The sequence below is a fragment of the Pezoporus wallicus genome, unplaced genomic scaffold (assembly GCF_028554395.1).
Source record: "Pezoporus wallicus isolate ANWC-B61680 ecotype Strahan unplaced genomic scaffold, APGP_CSIRO_Pwel_v1 contig_8232, whole genome shotgun sequence".
Taxonomy (NCBI): Eukaryota; Metazoa; Chordata; class Aves; order Psittaciformes; family Psittacidae; genus Pezoporus; species Pezoporus wallicus.
Genome location: NW_026637105.1, coordinates 1,268,971 through 1,293,484, shown reverse-complemented (window position 1 = coordinate 1,293,484; position 24,514 = coordinate 1,268,971). Strand labels below are relative to the sequence as shown.

Below are 24,514 nucleotides of genomic sequence, written 5' to 3'. Positions count from 1 at the left end.
TCTGTTCTTACGCCGCAGCATCTGCCACATTATGGTACACTTAAGAAATGAGTATCCCACCTCTGCCTAGTCCCAAGGAAAAGCTGTTGCACGCGCACCACCACCCACTCCACGTCTAGGGCATCCTCACTCACTCTCACACACACACAAGGAAACAGAAGTTAAGCTGCGCCTCCCAAAGCCGATACACGGCTTATTCCAAACTTATCGCGTCACCTTCTGGCACGTAAATGCACTCAGAAAGTAACTCGGGAGGCAATTACAGCGACAATTACCTTGTGGAGACTCTGGATTATACTTATAGGGACTTCAAACGCATTCAAATCCCCTAAACAGCAACACTTAAGAAAACAAACCCTCATGAGCTCGGTGAAAAGGACTCAGGGCTCACGCGTGCCTCTGTGCCACTGCAAAGCCCATTCCACCGCCTCCCCCGAGGTCCTGCCCAACTCCACTTCCACACAAGATGCAGAGTGGGAAACGCGAGTGGAGGGACCCGTCCCGCTGCACGCGCCCTGCGAGAACCACAGACGGCCGGGGCTCAGGGAGGACGCCGGCAGCGGACACAGCCCTGACCCCGCGACGAGAGGAAACCCTTGGGGACGGCCCGAAGCGAACGAAGAACCTCCAGGAACGGGTGCAGAGGCCCGGGCGGAGAGCGGGAACCTGCGGGAAGGGGCTGGGCCGGGAGAGGGGGGGGGGGGGCGAGTCCCCGGAACAGGCCGCGGCGTGAGGCCCGGCCCGGCCACAAGGCCAAGGCGAGGGCGGCGCCGGGAGCGCAGCGATCGATCCGCGCCCGAGGGGAGGGGGGGGCACCGCAGGCCGCGCCCGGCACATGGCGGCCAACGGGGGAGCAGGGTGGGCAGCGCTGAGGCCCGGGAGGAGACGGGGGGGGGGGGGCAAAGCGCGGGCGGGCTGTGATGAGCGGCCGCGGAGGGCGCTCGGTGGGAGAAGAAAGGGGAGGTGTTGAGCCTGGGGTGGCCTCAGCACAGCCCCGGCACCACAACCCTCCCCTCTCTCACCTGTGACCTGGGGGGGCTTGACCACGGCCTGCTTGAGGAAGGGCTCCTTGTCACTGAAGGGGATGATGCTGCCGGGGCTGCTGCTGTGGTGGGAGAGTTCCAGCAGCTCCTTGGAGCCCTCCGGGCCCGAGAAGCCGTTCTCGTGCTTGCCGGGCTGCACGCCGTTCACCAGGGAGGCCGGGGCTGCCACCTCCTTGGCTTGGGAGCTGTGGGGCAGGGGGGCTGGGGTCAGCCAGGACCCTGCTGCCCCCCACTTCCTTCAGCCCATCCTGTGCTCACCTTGGCTGCAGCCCTTCACCCACCAGGCCCTTCAGCCCCCCCGGAGTCCCTGCGCTCGGTGTCTCCATCTCGGGGAGCTCCTCCTGCTTTGACATGGGCCCCGCGTGCTTCTCATGGCCTGGGGATGTCGGCAGAGCCCCCGCTCAGCCATGGCCCTGGCCAGGAGCATGGCTGGGACAGGAGCAGGCACCCCAAGGGGCAGCAGGGTGTGGGAAGGGGCCACGCACCGGGGACATCGTCCTGCTCAGCTGCTTTGCCATTCACCACCTTCTTGTCCTCCTTCTTCTGCAGGGAGAGGAGAGCCGTGAGGGGCAGTGGTGGCTCGGGGCAGGAGGGCTCCGCAGAGTCCCCAGTGTCCCGAGGTGCATCCGGACAAGGGACAAGCACCCACCTTGGCATCTGCTGCGTCAGATTTGCGCGTCCTCTTCATGATCTCCTCCAGGCGCTGCGGGGCAGAGAGGGGCTCATGCACAGCCCTCACCAGCCAGACCCACCCTGGGCGCTGGGCAGGACCCTTGCAGGGACGCCCCTGCTGTGTCCCCAGCCCTCACCTTCTTCCTCTCCAGCCGCTCCTGCTCCTCACGCTGGAAGTGCTTCTCGCGCTCCAGCCGCTGCCGCTCAGCCTCTTCGCGTGCTCTGGCCTCGGCCTCTTCCCTCTGCGGCACAGCGGGGGGCAGGGACGGATCAGACAGGGCAGGGATGGATAGGATGGGGCAGGGACAACGGGGACACAGTGCCCAGGCAGCTCAGCACAGCCCTGCCCTGTGTCCCCTTCCTCTACCCTGGGCATTAAGGCAAGGATGCCTCACACTAGACCGTGTCACCCAAGGCTCTGACCTTGAACGCTGCCAGGGATGGAGCATTCAGCACTTCTCTGGGCACCCTGTGCCAGCCCCTCAGCACCCTCACAGTAAAGAACTTCTTCCTCATATCCAACCTAACTTCCCCTGTTTCAGTTTGAACCCATCACCCCTTGTCCCGTCACTGCAGTCCCTGATGAAGAGCCCCTCCCCAGCATCCTTGCAGCCCCCTTCAGGCACTGGAAGCTGCTCTGAGGTCTCCATCTTCTCCAGGCTGAACAGCCCCAGTGTTCTCAGCCTGGCTCCACACGGGAGCTGCTCCAGCCCCTGATCACCCATCCCTGCCTTCATCCCAATGCCACCTCTTCCTCCCCATCCCCACACCCCACACCTGTCTCTGCAGCCGCTCCGTCTCCTCCCGCTCCGCCCGTGCTCTCTCCTGGGCCTCCTGCTCCTCCTGCAGCCGCCGCTCCTCGTCCCGCTGCCGCGCCAGGGCCTCCCTGCGCGCCTGCTCCTCGGCCGCCCGCTGCGCCCGCTCCTCCTGCAGCCGCCTGCAGGGACGGGGCCCTCAGCACGGTGCGGGGGGGAGCGGGGCGCAGGGGATGGGGCCAGCACCCACCTCTGCTGCTCCTCCTGCTCCCGGCGCTCCCGCTCCTCCCGCTCCCGCTGCTCCCGCGCCTGGCGCCGCTTCTCCGCCAGCAGCCGCGCAGCCTCCTCCCGGTCCGTGGTGCCGGCGGGGGGTCTGCCCGGGGGGGTGGCTGGAGCCGGGCTGGGGGCTGCAGGGGCCGGGGGAGCTGTGGGGTGCACACAGCATCAGTGCTGCCCCTGCTCCCCCCAGCCCCGCTGCCCCCCAGCCACCCGGTACCCACCTGCTGCTGGCTCTGCGGGAGCCTTGGGGGGCTCGGGGAGGGCCGGGGGGGCCGGGCCCCGCTCCTCCTCCTTCCTGTCCCGCACCTTCGCCTGGCTCTCCTGCTCCCCCCGCTCCTCCCGGGCCCTGGCCCGCACCTTGGGAGAGGAGTGGGTGCTGCGGGGCAGGGGCGGCTTGTGGGGAGAGCCGAGAGCCGGGCTGGGGGACGCTGGACGGGTTTTGGGGGTGGCAGGGGACGAGGGACGGTTCTTGGGGCCGGGGCTGCAAACGGAGCAAGAGACGGTGTTAGCGGGGCTGGGGCTGCCCCCGTGGCAGCGGGGCGAGGGGCCGGTGGTGCTGGGTCCCTACCTGCTGTCGGCAGCGGGCAGGAGCCGGGGCTGTGCCGCCGGCAGCGTCTGCCGCTTCTTGAGGCTGCGCTCGCGGGACAGGGCGCTGCGCTCCTTGGCGTTCTCCCGATCCTTCTCCTTCTTCTCCTTCTTCTTCTGCTCCGGTCGGGCAGAGACAGAGACAGCGTCAGCACCGGGTGCCCGGCCCAATGCGGAGCCAGGCTGCGCCCCGCGGCCACGCTGGCACCGCAGGGGATGGCACTCACGGGCGAGGCCTCGGTCCTGCGGCGCGGCGTCACGTCGGGGCTGGCCGTGGTCCCCTTCCGCCTGTCCCAGCAGCGGTGCTGCAGGCGGTGGTTGTGGCAGGGGCTGAGGGGGCTGGCGGAGGCCGAGCGGGGGCACACGGGCACTGGGGGCAGGAGAAAGCACCCCGTCAGGACGGAGGCACTCGGCACCGGTGCCGCTGTCACCAGGCTCCCTTGTCCCAGTGGCCGCGGGTACTCACCCTGCTCCTTGCCGTTCCCAGCCAGCGTCACGGCGCTGCGGCTGCGTGCGAGGAAGGACAGGGTGGGTGTCATCAGCCGGTCCACGATGCTGCTCTCCCACGGGCTAAGCTGCAAGCTCCGGTCTGGGGAAGGAGAGGAGCCGTTAGCACAGCTCTGAGCCCACAGGCAGCGGCCCCAGCCCGCTGCGAGGGAGCAGCCATGCGGTTGCAGCAAGGCCGGGGCACATGCACAGCCCTGGGAGTGCCCGAAGCTCTGGGCTGTGCAGGACGAGGGGCCATGCGGGCGGAGGAGTACGGGGGGTGCCTGAGCACCCACGGCACGGCGCAGCTACGTGACAACGACGGTGCTCCCCTGCCCCACGGTCACCCCAGCCACCATGCACCCACAGCGAGCGGTACCCACAGGGTGCAACCCTGCTGAGAGCAGCCGTGTCCGCTCTGGCCCTTTCCTTGCTGACGTGTCCCTTCCCTGTGCCCCCATCCCGGTGTGATCAAGCCCCCAGCACACCCTCACCCCAAGGGAGCTGTGCCAAAGTCACCGAACATGCTGCAGGAGCCAGGCCAGGCTCATGGCACCCAAGGAACAGTGGTCCCCAGCCACGATGCTGGCCCAGCAGGACGCATCCACTGGGCATCACCAGCACCAAACACCTCAGGAAGCACCCACATTGACAAGGCCCCTCTGCCCCTTTCCACCAGGGCCCCACTTAGGGGTCCTGCTGCCAGGAGGGGAGAAAACAGAGCCATGGGTGCAGCGGGACTGGACGCCAGGTCCGGCACCGGCCCAAGGAGCTGCTGCTCCCACCCGTGCAGTGCTGACAGCCCCTGGGTGCCTGTCCCTGGGCTGAGCCCCCCCCGCACGGGGACATTGGGAGCTGCCTGCGTCACCAGCGCCCGCAGCCGCGCGCGTCAGCTGCTCGGGCTATTTATAACCAGCCATCACCAGGCAACTCCGAAACACAACAGCAGCGCCGGCGCTGGACGCATCCCTCCGGCGCAGAAGTCAGCCCCCGGCAGCTCGCAAGGGCCGGGACGACCTCTCAGCACCCGACGCAGCTTCGCACCCATGGGCACCCAGCCCCTGTTGGGGACAGGCGACGCGGTGGCACCAGCCCCAAGGAGGGTCTGGTGACCCTGTGCAGCTGCATCTGCACCCAGCAGAGCTGCCCTGGGGCAGGGAGCCAGGGCTCCCGTCCCCATCCTGGCGCCCCACGGGGCTGCCAGCACCTCCTCATCCTCCTCCTCCTCCTCCTCGCAGCCTGCACACAACCTCAGGGAGCCTCCTCCTGCAAACAGCAAACGGCTTCTCCTCTCTCCGCGGGCACCGTGCTGCAAGGCAGGGCCTGGGGACGGGGGTGACCCTGGCCTCGGGGGTCCCCAGTGCTGCGCTGGGGCAAACACAAAGGGCTCTTACTTCTACTGGGAGAGTTCCAGAGGGTGGCAGAGGATTTGGAGAGCCGCTTGTTGATTATAGAGTCGACGTGTTTGGGGAGGTTTACAGCGGACACCGAGCACCGGCTCGCACCTGGAGAAGGGAAAAGACACAAGGGCATTAAGGTCCCGGGGCTGGGGCTGGGCCCCCCACATGCAGCATGCACGGCCGTGCCGGGGCACCGGGGCAGGAGGATGCAGCACAGAGAGTGGGACCAGGAGATGCTGGTGTCCAGGAACACGACACGTGGCACTGGCATCCGGCATGGCGCGGTGCCTGAGGGAGCCCCAGGGGGGTCATGCTGGGATCATGCAGGGATCTCATCCTTTGGGAGCCAGGGTGGCTTCAGGGCCCTGCTAAAAGGGTGTCCCCAAGAGCAGTCCTGGGAGCTGGGAGGCCAAGGACCTTGGCAGCACCGGGCGAGCGGGTTGAGGGCAGCAGGTCCAGACACACAGAGGAGAGCGCTGACACCGGTGCTGGGTCACTATGGCAGTGCCAGGAGGGTGCTGGTGGCCGGCACCACCTCCACTGGCCTCCTCTGGAGAAGATGGCCTGGGCAGCTCCCTGCTGGTGCAGGTGGCAGCAGGACCCTGGTGAGTGACAGCACTGGAGCACGTCCCAGGGAGAGCAGGCAGGGGAAGGTGTCCCCTTGCCGGAGCGTGCCAGGCACTGCACCATGGACACACAGGCCTGTCCCAGAGTGTGCCACAGCCGGACACACGGCACCAGGACACGCAGCCCAGACAGGCGCAACCAGAACACAGCGCCTGTACACTCAGCTTGGCCAGGCACAGCTGGGAACGCAACACCTGTACACATGTGGTGCCAGTACATACAGCCTGGCACACAACACCTGTACACATGTGGTGCCGGTACATACAGCCTGGCACACAACACCTGTACACATGTGGTGCCGGTACATAGAGCCTGGCACACAACACCTGTACACATGTGATGCCGGTACATACAGCCCGGCACACAACACCTGTACACATGTGATGCCGGTACATACAGCCCGGCATATGACACCTGTACACATGTGATGCCGGTACATACAGCCTGGCACACGACACCTGTACACACGTGGTGCTGGTACAGACAGCCTGGCACACACCTGTACACATGTGATGCCGGTACCTACAGCCCGGCACACAACACCTGTACACATGTGATGCCGGTACATACAGCCCGGCACACGACACCTGTACACATGTGATGCCGGTACATACAGCCTGGCACACGACACCTGTACACACGTGGTGCCGGTACATACAGCCCGGCACACGACACCTGTACACACGTGATGCCGGTACATACAGCCCAGCACACGACACCTGTACACATGTGATGCCGGTACATACAGCCCGGCACACGACACCTGTACACATGTGATGCCGGTACATACAGCACACGGCACACGACACCTGTACACATGTGATGCCGGTACATACAGCCCGGCACACGACACCTGTACACATGTGATGCCGGTACATACAGCCTGGCACACAACACCTGTACACATGTGGTGCCGGTACATACAGCCCGGCACACAACACCTGTACACGTGTGATGCCGGTACATACAGCCCGGCACACAACACCTGTACACATGTGATGCTGGTACATACAGCCCGGCATATGACACCTGTACACATGTGATGCCGGTACATACAGCCCGGCACACGACACCTGTACACATGTGATGCCGGTACATACAGCCCGGCACACGACACCTGTACACATGTGATGCCGGTACATACAGCCCGGCACACAACACCTGTACACATGTGATGCCGGTACATACAGCCCGGCACACAACACCTGTACACGCATGGCACTGGTACACACAGCCTGGCACACAGCGCCAGGCATGCACTGTACACATGTGGTGCCAGTACACATAACTTGGCCAGGCAGGCACAGTGGGGCAGATCCTGCTCCCCTCTATGCCTTGCGCACACCAGGCAGTGCCAGCACCCACCTGCATGTCCCTGTCCCCTAGGCAGTCAAGGGACAAGGGAGACCTCCACATGCCCAACCCCGGTGCCGAACCCCACGCGGTGTCCCCCAGACACCCCCCTGGAAGGGCTGAGTGTCGGCTATGGGGCAGTGGCACAGCTGAGCCTCCAGCAGCCACCTAGGGCATGGCACAGCCACGCACACCCAGGCACAACGCAGCCACAGGCACCCCTGTGCTGGAGCTGGAGGGTCCAAGCGCTGCCCCTGCCCAGGCAGGAACAAGGGGACACGCTGCAGCACAGCCCCCAGTGAGAGATGGCCACAGCCTCTCCCAGCTCCACAGCCCATGCCTGGCTCCTCCGGCTGCTGGAGACCCGGGCAGCACAGCCACAGCATCCCACAGGCAGCCAGGGCTGTCCACAGGCACATCCCCTCAAACAACAGTGACCACACACAGCCTCCAGCTCACCCCAACCCTGTGACAGCAGGGAAAAGCCAAGGGACACCGAGGGTCCCCATCAGGCCCTGGCACAGCCCAGGGTGACAGCAGCACGGCCCACAGCAGCATGGGGCTGAGCTGGGGTTTGGGGTCTCACCCTCCTTGCACAGAGCACTGCAGAGCCATGCCCAGCTGGCACAGAGCCACAGGGCCCCGGTGCCCGCACCCAGCCCGGCACTCACCATCCTTGTGTGCAGGAGAACCGTGGTGCAGGGCTCCAGCCCAGGACCACCGCTGCTGCCGGATCTCTGCCCACGTCTTCTTGGCCGATCGCTGGATCGCTGCCTCGTAGCGCTCCTGCCCGAGGGAGAAGGACAGGGTGAGGCCAAGGGCTTGGAACATGGGGCAGAGGCTGCCACATGCCGGGAGGCTACCACAATGATGGGATGCTTGGAGGAGATGTGGAAGTGATGCCTGGCCCAGCCAGGGCACATGTGCCCAAAGAGCTGGGTACCATGGAGGCTCTGCACCATAAAGGATGAATGAAAGATGGGCACGGTGGGAAGCTGTGCCTAAGGAGCTGGGTACCACAGAGGCTCCGCTCCATAAAGGATGCACAGAGGACAGGCACAGTGGGAAGCCCCCAAAGTGGCTGCTGGAGCCACAGGGTGAGCCCGGGGAGCGCATCCCCGTCCCCATCCCCACCGCACCCGCAATTCCCCATCCCCACCTTGTTCTTCTCCAGCTTCTGCCTCTGCCGCTCCTCCAGCACCGCGCGGCGCTTCTCCGCCTTCAGCCTCTGCTCCTCCAGGCGCTTGCGGCGCTCCTCCAGCTGCTTCTCCCGCAGCAGCCTGGCCTTCTCCTCCTTCTCCAGCCACAGCACCCTCTTGGCGGCTGCAGGATGGAGCCGTGGCGGCGGGGTCACACCCGAGGTGCAGCCCCGCTGATCCCCGCACTGGGTACCCGTGCCCATGCCGGCGGCGTGGGGCTGAGCGCTGCCTGCGCCCGCAGCACCCGGAGCACGCGGGGCAGGCGGCATCGCGGGGCCGGCGAGGGAGGGGTTTGGGCAAGGACAAAAGGGAGGCCGGGAGCCCGCGGAGCGAACAATGGGGGAATGAGGGTGGAAAGAGCGCGGGGACGAGGAGGCCCCATGCGCCGCGCAGGGGCCCGGCACCCCGAGCTGCTGCCGCCTGCACACAGCAGAGCTGGGTGCTGCGCTGGGGGGACATGCACAGATCGGGGGGGCACCCATGGACCCGGGGGGCACCCATGGACCCAGGGGCACCCGCACCATGCGGAGCAGCAGCAACACGGCGATGTGCTGGGGGTGCAGCGCTGCCCGGGCTCAGCTCATTGCAGTTAATGGGATTGCCCGTGACCCAGCAAAGCTCCTTAGCTCTTGCCTTCCTCCACCATCCACTTTCCCTCCCGGCACACACCCGGGATCCGGAGCCCTGCTTCCCACCCCACTCCCCAGCCCCGTACCCAGGTACTTGGCTCGCTCCTCGCGCCGCTCCTTAGCCTGCTTGTGCCTCGCCTGCGCTTTCTGGGTATCTGCAGTGGGGAGACACCATCAGAGCAGCTCCCATGGGGTGCCAGCATCACCACAGCCCCCCTGACCCCCCCAGCACCCACCTTGCTTGGGCCTGGGGCTGGCGGCACTTGCTGGCGACGCTGCAGCCGCGGTGGGGCGGTCGCTCCGGGGGGGGGCATCCTTCGAGGGCCCGGCTGTGCCACACACGGGGGTCTTGGCATCGGGGGGGGGCCCTTCACTGGCAGCTGGGGCCGGGGGTTCGCTCCCGTGGGGCAGGGGCTCTGCTGGGCAAGGGGCAGCAGCGTGGATGGGGACGGGCTGGCTGGGGGCGGGGGGTGATGCCTCTGCTTTGGGGGGCTCTGTCACGGGCGGGGGGGGCTTGGGCAGGGACTGAGGGGGGGCACTCTCTGCTGAGGGGCCTGCAGGGCTGGGGAACCCGGGCTGTCCTGGTGGCGTGGCGGCTGCAGGGATGGGGTGGTCACGCTGCGGGGGGGTGCTCCCGGAGGGGGGTGTCACGGTGGGGGCACCGATGGGGTGCTTGGGGGGGGTCAGGGCTGCAGGGGCAGCTGAGACGAGCTCTTCCGAAGGGGTGATGGTGGCAGGGATGGGAGACAGGGGCTGCGCCGAGGGGAGCACGGCTGCAGGGACGGGCAGGTCACGCTGCGGGGGGGTGCGCTCTCCCTGCAGGGCACCCCCAGGCGAGGCGGGGGGGATGACGCTGTCTCCCATCGGGGATGGTGGCTTCCCTGGAACACAGCAGAGCAGAGCAAACAGTCAACGGCAGAGCCTGGGGCAGCCCAGTGCCCCCCCGACACGGCCCTCGGGAGCAAGGCTGTCCCCGCAACAAGCCCTACCGCTGCCCCGGTTTTGGGGGGCACCCCCGCCGGGTGCCAGGCGCCGGATGCACAATGCACAGAGGGACCGGCCGGCGCTGCACCAGGCACCGCTGCCACAAAGCCGCCCTTCTTCCTCTGCCAGCTGCCACCCAGGCCCCACGGGGCTGGGGACCCACGGCCGCCGTCCCCGGAGGATGCGGAACCGCTTCCGCCGGCGCTGGCCCCGTGGATGGAGCAGGATGGGCTCGGGCTCCGTGCCCTGACGTCACCGCCATGGCCCATGTCCCCCCGCGCCGCGCCACGGCCGGGCCTGCGTGCAGCCATGAACTCATGGCCCAGGAATGCACGCGAGGACACGGCTGCGGCCGGCACAAAACAGCCCCCTCCTCGCGTGGGGCTCGCTTCCCGCATGGGGCAGGTGAGGGGCACCCCAAGGGAGCAGCACTGGGATCGCTCCCCGCCGCCACCAGCCCGTGGGGACACCGGGTCTCCATCCCTAGCACCAGTGTGTGCAGTGGTGCCACAGCACGTGCCTTCTGCAAGCATGGATGCACCGTGACCGGCAGTGGTGATCCCCCTGACCCCCATCAACCAGCCCTTTGCAAACACACCTGTGAGCATGTGCCAAGCTCCCAGCCCCACGCCCCATCGTCGTTCCTGAAGGGAATGATGCCCAATCCACTCCAGGGCCACACGCACCCGGCTCCAGCCGCCTGGGCAGCACTGCAGTGCCTGGCCCCAGCTCCGGTGGTGTGCGGTGACCACACCGGTGACCGCGGGGCGATATCAGACACGGGGCTGAGCCGTGTTTGCAGAGCTCTCCACAGTCATCAGCGAGGGGCAAAGTGTGGGCTCTGCAAACACGGCCCGGCGCCGCTCCTCACCCCACTGCAGCAGCCCCAGGCACCGCCAGCCCCGCTCCGTGCCATAGGCATGGCTGCACCCCAGTCCCGTGGACACAGCACCCACAGCAGCGCACGCCTGCCCACGGAGGGGCTGGGGTCCTGCTGCAGCCCCATAGCACGCTGCGGGGCTCCTGCCTGCAGGGTTTACCCCTTCCCATGCTCTGCAGGGGACTCATCCAGCCCCGGCCCCCCCGCAGACCCCGGCAGCCTTCCGGGTATTTTCTGCTGCAGGAAGCCAGCCCATCCCCTGGCCCCGATCCTGCACATCCCATATCCCCATCGCTGCACCCTCCACATCCCCATCGCTGCACCCCCCACATCCCCATCGCTGCACCCTCCACATCCCCATCGCTGCACCCCCCACATCCCCATCGCTGCACCCCCCACATCCCCATCGCTGCCCCCCTCGATGCAGACATCAGCTCATGTGTGCCTGGGGAGGTGCCGGGACTGCAGTTAGGGGCTCCCCTGCCCCGACCCCCCAGGGCCGGCCCCGATCAGCACCCCCAGGACAGGGGGCTTGGCAGGCACCAGCTCTAAGGACAACACCCGTGGTGGCACCACGCGTGTCCCAGCCGGGAGAGGTGACCCTCGGGGTGCTGCCCGTGGGGACGAAGCACCAAGGCCAGGCTGGTGCCCCGAGCAGTCAGAAATGTCTCCGGAGCCCTGGATGCGCAGGGAGCAATGCTGGGGGATGGCGGGAGCCTCCGGCCACCCTGCGCCATGGGGCACACACAGAGCCCTGGGCAGGCTCCATCCAAGGGGACAGCAGTGCCCATGGCCAGGGCAGGGCTGCCTGCGCAGGCTGGGGCCAGCCCTGCTCCATCTGTCCCTGTCGCTGCTCCAGCACGGCAGCTGCCCTGAAACCCAACGCTGCCTGCGCCCGGGCGGCGCGGGCGTCCCCTGTCCCCTGGCCGCGGCATTCCACAGGGATTAGCTCCCGGCCCCCCAGACGTGCAGGCACGGCTCCCCCGCAGCCCCCAGCCCGGCCGAGCCTGCGCAGCGCTGGTCCCACTGGAACCAGCCATGGGGCTGCCCCTCGACACCCATCACCCAGCGCATCCCAGCCCATGCCATGGGTCCCTGTGGCACCAGCGCCACCGAGCACCACCAGCACCTCCAGCCCGGCACTGCCCCGTGGCCAGCACATGGCTGGGGATGCTCAGCCAGGCAGAGGCAAATCCCTGGTGCTGTGAAGCGAGAGCACATCGAGGCCCTGCAGGGCACTCTGCCCGAGCAGCCTCCGATACCCGTCCGCTGCGCATCCCCGCGGGGCACTTCCCATGAGGACGGGGCGGGGGGGGCACCCGCCTGCTTTAACCTCAGCTCCCCCCATCCACCGTAACCTCAGGTCCCCGCTCTGCGGCACGATTGGGGCTGCTCCACGTGCGGTACCTGCCCTGGGATGTGGGCATTGGATGGGGCCCATCGTTACCCCAGGAGGAGAGGAGAGAGGGGCTGGTGGGTGCAGCGTGGCCACTGCAAAGCCACCCACTGGGGCTGGTGTCACTGCGCCCGGCCCACCCTGGCCATGGCACATGGGATGCCCAGGGACAAGATCCCGAGGGGAGCCACAGCCCTCAGACCCACCACTGGCTCTGCAGGGCTGCTCCCCATAGCCCATGGTGCACCCGTGGGCCCTTCCCAGTGCTGTCCAGGCTCCCACCCCACCTCCCCATGTCTCAGATGTGCTTCAGAGCCGAGCCCTACCTGGTCCCACCCAACTCCTGGGATTCCTGGGCACTGCAGCACCTGGATGACAGGGGTAGTGAGCAAGCATCCCTGGCACATCCCCAGCACAACCCCAGCACGTCCAAGCCTTGGCTCACATGCATGGGCAGGGAGACACGGGCAATGCTCTGAGCAAGCACCAGCAGCCCGCACCGCAGGGGTGGTCAGTGCCCCCCTGGCAGCCACCAACAGCAGTGACACCCCATTCCCCATGGAAGGGGTCCCTTGGGGGTGCTGCCTACAGCCACTCGCACCCTGGCCCCGGGCAGCATGAGGGCTGTATCCTGAGGCTGAGCTCAGGCTCAGAGCCAGCAGAAAGCAGCCGGGGCACGTCAGGCATCGTCCCATGGCACTCCATACACTGCTCTCAGCTCCAGGGACAGACATGGGCAGGGCAGGAGGGGCACAAGGGAGGGCACAGGCAGATGCCCACAGTGGGTACCAGGCAGGAGGAAGGGGCACGATGGGGCACTGCCTGCCCTGCTGGGGCCACGCTGCCTTTGCACCAGCTCCTGGCAGCACTGGTTTGGCCCGGGGCTGCACCCACTGCTCCATGCAGCACTGCATGGGGGTCCCAGACCCTTCCAAGGGCACATGGAGGCAGCCCTGGGGGATCCGCGCCAGCCTCCAGGCCGTGGCAGAGGCCACCAAGCTCATGTGGCACAGCACCGCGCCAGCAGTGAATGTGCCAAGCCAGGGAGCAACAAGGGGAACTTGGGAGATGGGATCTCGTGGCCAGAGCTGGGGGGTTTCCAGGGTTTAAAATACACACGGAGGGAAGGGCCGGGGCTGCTGCTGCACCCCAGCACCCGCACAGCCCAAACAGAGCGAGGGCAGCACCTGCCCGTCATCCATCTGGGCAGCACCAGTGCGACAAGAGGTGCCCTCGTCCTTGGGGCGACCTGCGCGGAGCCGCGCTCCCGAAATCCTGTCTGCCAGCATCCCACTGGGCCAACAGAAACCTGGCCCCAAGGCAGGGCACGGGGCAAGCCCAGCGCCGCCAAAGCCAGGTCCTGAGCCTCGCAACGCGGATGCAGGCACCTACCAGGGCTGGGGCCGTGCAGGATCCGGCTCTGTGGTGTCCGTCCCTGCTCGCAGCCCTGCGACAAGCAAGAGCTGCGCTAACTATTTTGGACACGGCACCACGGGACTGTCACATCCCCGCTCCCTCCGCACGTCGCATCACGTTGCTCTGATGGCTTCACAGCAGCAGCTCTGCTGGCATCCCTGTGCTGCGAGAGCTCCCGAGCCGCCTGCTCCCAAACACAGGAGCTGGCTGGCACCCAGCTCACCCTGCACCCTCCCTCTCTGCTGTGCAGGAGGGAATGGGGCTGGAGAAGCCAGGGGAAACATGGACAAGGGCAAACCTGCTCCCTGCCTTGGTCCTCACCCCTGTGCCCATCCGCAGGGCAGCATCCCAGCCATGCAGCTCCATGGAGCCACACTCTGCTCCTGCCCCCCCAGTGCCACCAGCTGCCCCACACTGCTGTGGGTCCCAGTCCCTGGAGTGAAACCCCATCCCTGCTGGCAGCCAGGATACAGCACACTGGGGAGTGCAGGGGCTCCAACCCACGCTGGGAAGCAGGACAGGGAGCAGCCTGGCCTGCCCGGCCACGCAGGCTGCCCGAATGAGAAGGCTCAGGGATGGTCCCTGGAGCGGGATGTGGCGCATGCACATCCCAACCCCATCCTCTCATGGTGCAGCAGCCAAGGTCCCCCTGGTACCAGGGAACCAAACCACCGGGCAGCGACGGCATGGAAGGGGAAGGCCAGGCCGGGGCGGGCTGCACACACAACATGTCTGCAGCGCGGAGGGGACCCGCACCCGCTCCGTTCGGATAAAGGGCGAGCGGCGCTCGGCATCGCTGGGGGCCGGCAGCGACCCCTCTGCGCTTGCGAGGGCCCGGGCGGCCACGGGCGGTGAATCACGGCGCGGCGGCGGGCACCGGGGCCGAGGGGGAAGGGAACTGCCTCTCCTCTTCCTCCATCGGTGGGAAGCGGCTCCGCCACCGAGCTGTGCTTAGTCACAGCCGAGAGCGGGTGGCCCAGTGGGACCAAAGAGCGCTTGGCTGGAGCCCTGCGGCGGGGAAGAGCCGAAACAAACCCCAGCCCCGGGACTCGGCCCCGCCGGCTGCCGCCCGCCCCGGTTCACCGAGCCGAGGGCCGGTGCTGGGGTTCATCCCGGGGCAGCGCCGGGGCTGGATGGGCCGGGACATGCCCGGGACATGGTGGGGGCGAGCGCGGGCAAGTGGGGCGCAAAACCGGAACCCCTCAACCCACCAGCACCTCCGCTCGCCCAAGAGGTGACCCCAGCGCGGACCCCCGGCCACCAACACCCCACAACACCAGCGCTGCAAGCAGAGCTGCGGGACCGGCACCATAGGGAGCAGCGGGGCCCTGCCCGCCGGGACCCCCGGCAGAGAGGCTCGGGTTGGGGGGGGCTCAGGACCAGGCCGGCATCGCCCTCCGGTTGGCGAGGACGAGCCCGAGCACGGGCAAGCGCCGCCGCCCCGGTTCCCCCCCCCCCCCGCCATGGCGGGGCCGCGCCCGGGAGGGCTCCCCAAGGGCAGCTCCCCCGACGGGGCCGGGGTCCGCGCCGCTCCGGCCCACCCCAAGATGGAGGGGCCGTGCCCGGGCTTTGTCCCTCCCGGGAAGCGGCCCCGGCCCCGGCAGCGCGGCCCCGGGCTCCTCCACCGCCTCCGGGCCCCCGCCAGAGCGGCTCCGCGGGCGGCCCCGCCGCATCCCCCGGGCCCGCTGCATCCCCCCGGCCGGATCCCGCTCCCCACCGCCCCTTGGCTCCCCCTCGGCCGCATCCCGCACCCCGAACCCGGCTCGGGCAGGGCCCCGGGCCCCCACCGCTGCCGGAGCCGGTCCCCGCCGCGAAGCCTTACCCTGGGCCGGCTGGGGCTGGGGCTGGGGCTGCGGCTCCCGCCCGGCGCTGCTCCTCTCCATGGCGTGGCGGGGAGGCGCAGGGGGCTGGCCGAGCCGAGCCGAGCCGAGCCGAGCCGAGCCGAGCCGCGCCGCCCCGCTCCCCCCGAGCCGGCGGGGGAGGACGCTCAGCGCTCCCCGCCCCGGCCGCGCATCCCGCCCGGCCCCGCGGCCCCGGGGATGCTCTGCCTCTCCCCTACCCACAGCGCGGCCCCGACCCCGCTCTCAGCCGCCTTCCCGCAGCCAGGACCCCCCCATCCCGCCCGTCACCCCGGCCTCAGGCCTGCCCCCAGCATCCCCCCAGCTTTCCTCGGGCTCTCGCCCATGCCCAACCCCTCCTCTCCCAAATGTTGGGGCTTGCAGCCACCCTCCCCACCGCCCGCATTTCACGATGCTCCCTCCCATCAGCTGTAAGCGCTGGCCCTGCGGCAGACACCCCCCGTACCCCCCACTGGTCACTGCCAGCACCACAGTGCACAGCCAGTGCCACTCGGATCACCCCAATTGCCAGGCACCCCAAAGAAGCGTTGATTCCCCATCCCCGATCCCCACCTTGGCTGCTTGTGAGGCCTTGAAGCTTCTTCCCCAGCACCCACCCCTCACACGTGAGCTTTAGTCACCGCCAGCAGCCTCCCCCCCGCTCCCAGGGTGGGGGTTTCACCCCACACATCCCACCCTGCCTCGATAACAGGCAGATAACGAGAGGCCTCCCGGGGCAGGAGCAGAGGGCTTGGCTCAACCCTGCTCCGGGGTGAAACTCCTCTTGGCCTTGCAAGAAGAGGAGCACAGGACCAGTCCCTGCCCCAGGGAGCATCCTGGAGCAAAGGCACCCCGGGTATGGGGGCTGCCGACTGCAGCAGCACGTCTGAGGCAAGGGGCACATGGGTGTCAGCAGCAGGAACAGCCCTGGGAAACACCACTTAGGGCTTTGCAGGGGCAGCAGCAGCCAAGGACGTGTCCCTGTTTGCAGTGCAGCCAGCCCGGTCCAGGCATCCCATAAAGTGCCCATCTCTGGGTTCCTGGAACGTGCTGATGAACAGCCTGGCAGCGCCCATCAGGGATGCCTGCTTTGGGGATGATGTCACCGCAGGGCCAGGAGATCCCCTGCCACCCATCCTGCCTCACCTACCAGGCAAACAGGTTTTCCAAAATCCCGGCCCTCTCCTCCGGAAGCTCTGACTCAGGGGATGGGGAGCGGGCAGAGGGCTCCATGCAGACGGGGCGGCCCTGCTCTGTGCTGCTGCAGGGGTGACCCTGCCCTCCAAACACCCCGAACACCCCAGAGGCCCAAACTGCGGCTGAGCCATCGCCTCCCCGCGGCCCCCGGCCCTGCTCACCCGGCTCAGCCAGAGCAGAGCCTTCCCGAAACCTCCCAGCAGCCTCACCCACCGGCTGACTCCCGGCCAGGGAATGCTGCACGGCTGAGCCACCGTGCCTGTGGCAGCTGGGCAGCCCCGGGGGACAGGAGCGGACGTGGAGCAGGAGTGTGTCCCGTTGGACCCACAAACACAGGGGACGCAGGGAACAGCCCTGCTTATTTCCATGGCACACATGGACTGGGCAGAGCAGAACTGGGGAACCCAATGACTTGCTCCAAGGGTGTTGGGAGTTGGCTTCAAAAGCCTTTTGCCATGGTCCTGTGGGTCCCAGCGGGGCGGGCAGGGGGTCTGGCACAGCATCACCCTAAAGGACAAGCCTCCCGAGGCCCTGGGACAGCTTGGCGTTGGGTCCAGCCATGCCTCTGGTCCTTCACACCATGGGGCCAGCCTGGAGCAGGGGGCACGGTGAGGCATGGGCACCCATGGGTGTAGAGGGCCGTGCTCCACCGATGCTCCTGGTGCGGGCAGTGATGCGGATGGCTCCTGGCTGCCAATGCCAGCCCGAGTCAATGGGCTTATACAAGCAGGAGAGCACAGATCGATCGCTCTGCTGCACACTCTGCTGCACCCGGGCTCCTGGGGCCAGGCCCCCCCCGTCCCTGCAGCGCTGGGAGCAGCAGCCCGCCCCGCAGTGATGGAAAATCCGATGAGCTCATGACGAGCACATTGCCCAGCCCCAGCAGCTGCGTGCCCGGAGCTCCCCGTGCTCCTCAGGCCCTCAGCGTGGGGTGGAACAGCTCCGGCAGGCCGGCCTGGGGATGAGGATGCATGCAAGGGGCTGGGGAGCAGCCATGGCTCTAGCCCCTCAGCATGCCCAGAGCCTTGCCCTGATGCTGCTTGCAGGGAGCCAACGGGGTGCCAAGCACCCCAGAAGCAAAGGACAATTACAGTTATGGCTTGGCCAGCAGACGCTGCAGGGGGCTGGGTGCAAACAGGGATGAGGATGGCAAACAAACCCCACCGGCATCACTGGGCAGAGGGCTGCATGGACACCCCAATCCCTCCCGCTCCCCACATCTCCCTCCTCCAGCCCCAGGACTTTGCCCCCATCCTGCTGCTGTGTAGGGTGTTTTCAGTGCCCATGAAGAGCACTGGTATCATGGCCAGGAGGGCTGATGTGAACTCCAGCAGACCCTCACTAACCATGGGGCAGTGATGCAGGAGGAGCCCAGGGGTGAGGGTGTCCCCACATCCTGCCCTGGAGCCCGCTGCTGCCGTACCAGCCTGTCTCTGGCGGTGTGCTGGGTTAGCCACCAGCCTGGAGCATCTTGCCACGGGGCCAGCATTGCAGCCAGCCACAAAGCCCCAGCGCTGCAGGACGGTCCCTGTGGGCGCAGGTGACAAATGGGCCAGGGATGGGCTGAGCCCTGCCCTGCCTCGCCGCAGCCTATCCCAGCTCTGTAATTATCCCAGGCTGCAGCTGTAATTAGTGTCCTGATGTCATGGTATCAGGCCTGGGCAGTCCCACGAGCTCCCCACCAGCCCCACCTTGGCCTCTGGCCCCAGGCTTGAAGGAGATCCCAGCCCTCCAAAACCATCCCAAGGAGCTGCAGCCCGGTTCTGGCTACCAGTGCTCCCCACCATTGCTGCTGGACCCCCATCCCATCCCTGTCCTGCAGCACTGAAGGGCTGGATCTGGCCCTCTAGGAGCTCCCACTGCTGCATCTCTGCTCCCTCCATGCTGCCAGCATCCTGCCTGCTTATCCTGGGGATGGATCCTGCCTGGAATCAGTCCTGAGCGAGCCCCCAAGGGGAGACGAAGGCAGCTTTGCCAGTCCCCCCTGTCTCAGCACAGGGAATGTGCTGGAGCAGCCCTGGCAGCTATAAATAGAGTGGAAAGCACAGGCGTGTGCTGGATGGAGCACACGTGGGTCTGGGCGGCTGCTGCCCTATGGCCGGTGTGGGGCACAGGCAGGGTGTGAGGCAGGAATGGGGAGGAGGGTGAAGGAGTGTAAGATCCCCGTTGTCCTGTTGCAGGGAGGCACCCAGCCCTGCTCCCCATGGCACACAGACACCAGCACCCAGGGCTGCCCTTCCCCATGGATGATCAGGGGCTGGAGCAGCTCCGTATGGAGCCAGGCGGAGAACACTGGGGCTGCTCAGCCTGGAGAAGAGAAGCTGATGGAGACCTCAGAGCAGCTTCCGGTGTCTGAAGGGGGCTTCAAGGATGCTGGGGAGGGGCTCTTCATCAGGGACTGCAGTGACGGGACAAGGGGTGATGGGTTCAAACTGAAACAGGGGAAGTTTAGGTTGGATATGAGGGAGAAGTTCTTTACTGTGAGGGTGCTGAGGCGCTGGCACAGCGTGCCCAGAGAAGTGCTGATTGCTCCATCCCTGGCAGTCTTCAAGGCCAGGTTGGCCAGAGCCTTGGGTGACACGGTCTAGTGTGAGGGGTCCCTGCCCACAGCAGGGGGCTGGAACTGGGTGATCTTAAGGTCCTTTCCAACCCAAACCACTCTGTGATTCCATGGCTGTCCCCACCCCTAGCACTCACGCAGGGGCCGGGATGCACCGGTGACGGTGAACTGCGCGCTCAGCACCTCCGAGGGCACCCTCTGCTTCTGCTGTGGCTGCTGCCCACCAGCGAAGAGGGTGAAGGAGCCGGGCTCGAGGCGCCAGCCCTGCGCCCAGACAGCGCGCTGCTCCGCCGGCACCCGCAGCGACAGCTTGGTGTCCCGGCCGGCCGGCACGGCCACGCGCTGGAAAGCCACCAGCTGCCAGCGCGGCACGGGCACGGAGGGCTGCTCCCACCGCAGGTACAGCTGCACCACCTAACCGGAGCCATGGAGTCAGCGCCAGCGGGACCCCCTGCATCTGGAGCCCCTCCAGCCGCATCCACGCGGGGCGGCCCTGCTCACCTCCTCGCCATCCCGCTGCCCCGTGTTCTCCAGCACCACGGACACGGAGAGGTTGGCACAGATGGGCAGCACCGGGGGGATCAGCACCAGGTCCCGGTAGCGGAAGGTGGTGTAGGACAACCCATAACCAAAGGGGTAAAGAGGGGGCTCCTGCCCATAGTACCGGTATGTCCGTCCCTCCATGGTGTAGTTCTCCATCGGTGGCACCTGCAGGACGTGGCGATGGTGCAGCAAGACACGGTCAAGCACCAGCCTTTCACCCCATGGTCCCCCAGCCACTGCCATAGGGAAGGGCTATGGGGGCTGCCCTGCCCTTACCTGGTGCATGCCTGCGGGCCATGTGGCCGGCAGCCTGGCAGCGGGGCTGGCCCCGGCCTCCCCCAGCAGCACCCTGGCGATGGCGAGGCCGGCGGCCTGGGCAGGGAAGAAGCACGCCAGGATGGCACCCACAGCCTCGTGCGCCTGCGCCCAGCTCACGTCCAGGGGCCCCGCATTGAACAGCAGCAGGATCAGAGGGCGCCCGGCGGCTGCAGGGAGATGGGTGTCACCAAGAGCCCCACATGGGTGCTGCTTGGACGGATCTGGGGTGCCCCGGGGATGGGGTCCCTGCACCACAGCCCATCACCACCCACCGGTCCCTATTCACAAAGCAGAGCCGCACTGAGCCCCTACCTGCCTGCACTGCGTCCTGCAGCAGCTCCAGCTGGTGGCCCGGCAGGGACAGGTCACTCCGGTCCCTTCCCTCCGTCTCCAGATCCGTCCCTGCGTGGGGACAGCCAAGGGACAGCCCCGTAACCCCACCCGGGGCAGCGTGGATGGGCAGGGCAGAGGGGCACTGCCTGGGGAGGGGGGCTCGCTCCTACCTGTCCCCAGGCAGACCACCACCACGTCGGCGGCCCCCACGGCCCCCTCCACCTCTGCCCGTGAGTAGCGCTGGCACCGCGGCTCGCGGCAGCCCGCTGCAAAGCTGACGTTAACCGGCAGCGTCTCCAGGCCCCTCCTGTGCCAGGGAAGAGCGCAGGATGGTGGCACCGCGGGGACAACCCCCTTGCCCCGTCCCCCAGGGCAAGGGGGCACGGCAGCACCGCGCTGTCTCACCGCGGGGTGTAGATGTACCGCGGCTCCGGCACCGGCGCGTAGTCCCCAAACAGCACCCGGGGGTTGTCAGCGAAGGGACCCACGACCTGCGGAGGCAGAGGGGTGAGGGTGGGCACTGCAGCCCGTGCAGCTCTCCCTGACGGAGTGCCCGGGGGATGGAGCCAGAGCCCCACGGCCACCACATCCCCCTGCCCGCCTCTGGGCCCGGTGCTCACCGCAAGGCGCTTGCCAGGCAGGTCCTGGGCCCGGAGGGGCAGCGTCCCCCGGGAGTTCTTCAGCAGCACAAAGCTCTTGATGGCAGCTTCCAGTGAGAGGTTTCGGTGCTCTGGGCTCTGCACGATGCTCAGGTTCAGGGTGCTGTAAGGGTTCATGGCAGGGGGGTCGAACTCCCCCAGCCGCATCCTGGTGTAGAAGAGGGGCCGGACCCGGTCACGCAGCATCTGTGAAGACCCCAACACCAAAACCGTGGTTGCGCTCGGTGGGGACAGCCCTGGCTCCTGTGCTCCCAGCCCCAGCTCACCTGCAGCGTGATGTTCCCCATGGCCAGAGCCTGGGGGATGCGCATGAAGACGTTGTTCCTCACGCCATAGGACAGCTCCAGGTTGCAGCCAGCGTTCATTGATGCTGCCGTGCCGGTGAGAAGGGAAATCACCCATTATACAGCTCCGCTATGCCCGGGGCCCCCCCGTCCCGTGAGCTCACCGACCGCCGTCTCCAGGAAGGTGCGTGTGTAGTGGTGCCCCAGCATGATGAGCTCCAGGGCCCCCTCATCGCTCACCACGTAGCCCTCGAACCCCCACTCGCCACGCAGGATGTCCGTCAGCAGCTTCTTGTTGGCGCAGGCAGGAACGCCGTTGATCCTGTTGGAGAGGGGATGCGGCAGCACGGACAGACGGGCACCACCACCCCTCGGGCTCTGCGGCCCTCACCGCGCTCAGTACCTGTTGTAGCTGCACATGAAGCTGTAGGAGCCAGCACGCACACACGCCTGGAACTGGGGCAGGAAGGTGGTGCGCAAGTCCCGCTCCAGCACCTGCAAGCACCGTGGTGGAGAGGGGTCAGCGCCCGGGGGAGCCGCTCGCCATCCCCTGGCTCCGCTGCCCTCACCTTGGCATCGAAGCTGAGCCTGGACACGGGGATGTTCTCGGGGCCCCCGTGCACGCTGAAGTGCTTGCAGCCAGCGCTGGCTTTGATGTAGCGGGGGTGCGAGCCCTGCAGCCCCTGCACGAAGCTGCGGGCCAGCTCCCCGCTCAGGAACGGGTCCTCCCCATAGGTCTCCTGTTGAGGTGCAGGCAGGTCATGGACGTGACCCCCAGCCCCACACCCCGGCAGCAGCACCCCGGGGAGCTGCTGTCACCCTCTGGCTGGACAGACGTGGTCCAGGGTGGCCTGAGCCCTGCGTTCCCCCCACCCTGCTGTGCTGGCACCTGGTTCCTGCCCCACAGCGGGTGCCTCATGATGTTCAGGACGGGGCTGAAGCAGCTGAGCCCTGTGTGGTCCCCATAGCGGCCGGCGGCGGCGAAGGCGTTGTGCTTGGCTCTCACCTCGGTGGCAGTGGCGTTGGCCACCCGGTAGATGAGCTCCGGGCTGCGGGGAGAGCGCGGGGGCATCTCACAGGGCCGTGTTTCAGCGTGGATCCCCATCCCAAGGGGGTCCCGGTGCCCCGACGCCGGCACCTGAAGGCAGCAGCGAGCCCCAGTGCCTGGGGGAAGGCCGTGGCCCAGCCGGGTGCCTCCCCATCGCCGCGCAGACACTCGGTGTTCCAGTTGTAGGGCGCGATGCCCAGCCTTGGGATGGGGGGCGCGGGGCCGTTCCCCAGCGCACCCCCCTTCGCTACCTGCAGCACCAGCTCGCTGGGGCTCAGCCGGCCCAGGAGGTCGTCGAGGCGGCGGTGCCAGGGCAGCGCCGGGTCCTGGAAGGGAAAGGGGAACGGGAAAGGCTCCGCTCGGCCCGGCCGGGCGCACAGCACCGCGCACAGCAGCGCGGCGGCGGCCCGGAGCCCCCCCAGCCCCGGTACAGCCGCTCCCGGGGCGGGCGCCAGGGAAGCGGCTCTGCCCGGCATGGCCCGGCTCGGATCCCGGGATCAGCCCGGCCGAGGCCACGGGTGATGGGCGCGTCGGGGCGGAGCGGGGCGCGCTGCACCTCGGTCCTGTGCCCACCGGATGGGGCGGAGCGCGCCGGGACGGGACGGGGGGTCTCGGGGCGCCGCTCGGCTCCGGCCGCTTCCCCCCGAACGAGCGGGGGGCCCGGCCGGGGGCACCGGAGCGCGGGGCTCCGAGCAGCCAGGTCGAGGTGTTTTGGTGCCCACGCTCCCCCGAGCACCTCCCGGCGCGGGCACGTCGGTGAGTGGGAAACGGGAGAGCTTCCCGGTGCGGCCAAACCGGCTCCCGGGGGGAGCGGGGCTGGGGAGCAGCTGTCCCACTGCTGCTCCAGTCCCAGCCCCGGAGCAGTGATGGGAAGGGGATTCATCAGGCACCGCGCTTTAACGAGAGCCGCAGCCTGCGATGCTGCTGCAGGACCCACAGTGCCCGGTCACCTCACCACAGTGGGACACTGCCAGGGACCCACACGGTGACCAGGGACGTGGTACCTCCAGCAGCCACAGTGGCCGTGGTCACACTCTTGGTGCCTGGAGGCCAAAGCTTCTGGTCCTCCTGACCATGCCACCTGCGGCCTGACCATGCACACCTGCAGCCTGGGGACACAGCACAGGGCTGGGTGCTGGCTCTGGCACGAGCACGCCAGCAGGGATTTGGCTGGGCCTGGCACATGTCCCAGCCAGCAAGGGCCAGCAGGGCATCACCGGGAGCAGCACATGGCAATGTCTGCTCTGCGGCTTTCCCACATGGCTGTTCCCACTGTGATAGACATACAGGAGAATATTGGCTTTCGCAGTTGTGGATGTTGCTATGCGGGTGTAGTGATGAGCTTGCAATACCAGGAACAAAGATCGTTCATTTGGTGGGGTGACATTTAACGGACAAAGTGGGGAAACCAACGGTGGAACTCGCCCAGAACCCACAAGTTAAGAGGTCACCTCGAGGAAGAGTTCCGACTTCATCCCGGGAGCCACCCCAGAGACCCCCTAAGAGAAACAGCGCATGCTCTAAGAAGGCAGGATAAGGGAGGGGAAATGTAAATTAGTTCTAGGAATATGTAAATGAAATCATGAATATGTATGCGCCTGACGCAATGATGAAGGTATATAAACTTGCATTAGAGTATTAACCGGCGTGCCTCTGGCTATGGTCACTCGCCCAGGCCTGCCGCTTTTGCTTTATTGGCTTTGTCCCTCGCTAAAACCCTGACACCTCAATCAGAGGAGTGGGCTCGTTTCTCACCACACAGCAGGGTTTGGCTTGGCTCTGGACAGCCCTGTGTTTCCATGTGGGTTTGGTGGCCACCCAGCTCAAGAGGCTCATGCCCACCTCCAGCATCACATCCGTGGCATTGGGCACCGTGTTTCGCCATCCCCTGGATGTAGCTCCCCAGCTGGGAGAGAAGAGCACAAAAGGTCCCTCTGCCCGCCAGCACAGGGGTAGGACCGGTAGCAGGAGCAGGAGCACAGCAGCACTCCCAGGCTGCTCCCTGTCCTTTAGGGCTGGGAGATGGGGAA

At 67.2% G+C, this 24,514-nt stretch overlaps 2 protein-coding genes across 2 annotated transcripts; both read right to left on the bottom strand.

The window, feature by feature from the left end:
- Positions 1-387: 387 nt before the first annotated feature.
- Positions 388-15,504, bottom strand: MAP7D1 (MAP7 domain containing 1). The gene is made up of 17 exons (XM_057403402.1): positions 15,456-15,504; positions 9,265-9,909; positions 9,115-9,183; positions 8,360-8,523; positions 7,872-7,986; positions 5,215-5,325; positions 3,801-3,923; positions 3,562-3,704; positions 3,318-3,451; positions 2,971-3,230; positions 2,721-2,895; positions 2,493-2,652; positions 1,853-1,957; positions 1,693-1,746; positions 1,529-1,586; positions 1,302-1,419; positions 388-1,228 (listed from the first exon to the last, which is right to left on the bottom strand). The coding sequence occupies exons 2-17, from the start codon at positions 9,890-9,892 to the stop codon at positions 388-390; spliced, it is 3,258 nt and encodes a 1,085-aa protein (XP_057259385.1). The 5' UTR covers positions 9,893-9,909; positions 15,456-15,504.
- A 3,878-nt stretch (positions 15,505-19,382) lies between these two features.
- LOC130596167 (uncharacterized) lies at positions 19,383-22,975 on the bottom strand. Its single transcript, XM_057403501.1, has 13 exons — positions 22,575-22,975; positions 22,326-22,485; positions 22,006-22,176; positions 21,840-21,931; positions 21,601-21,758; positions 21,419-21,522; positions 21,114-21,338; positions 20,899-20,984; positions 20,664-20,800; positions 20,473-20,562; positions 20,119-20,327; positions 19,801-20,007; positions 19,383-19,713 (listed from the first exon to the last, which is right to left on the bottom strand). The coding sequence occupies exons 1-13, from the start codon at positions 22,958-22,960 to the stop codon at positions 19,426-19,428; spliced, it is 2,313 nt and encodes a 770-aa protein (XP_057259484.1). The 5' UTR covers positions 22,961-22,975; the 3' UTR covers positions 19,383-19,425.
- Between the last annotated feature and the right edge of the window lie 1,539 nt (positions 22,976-24,514).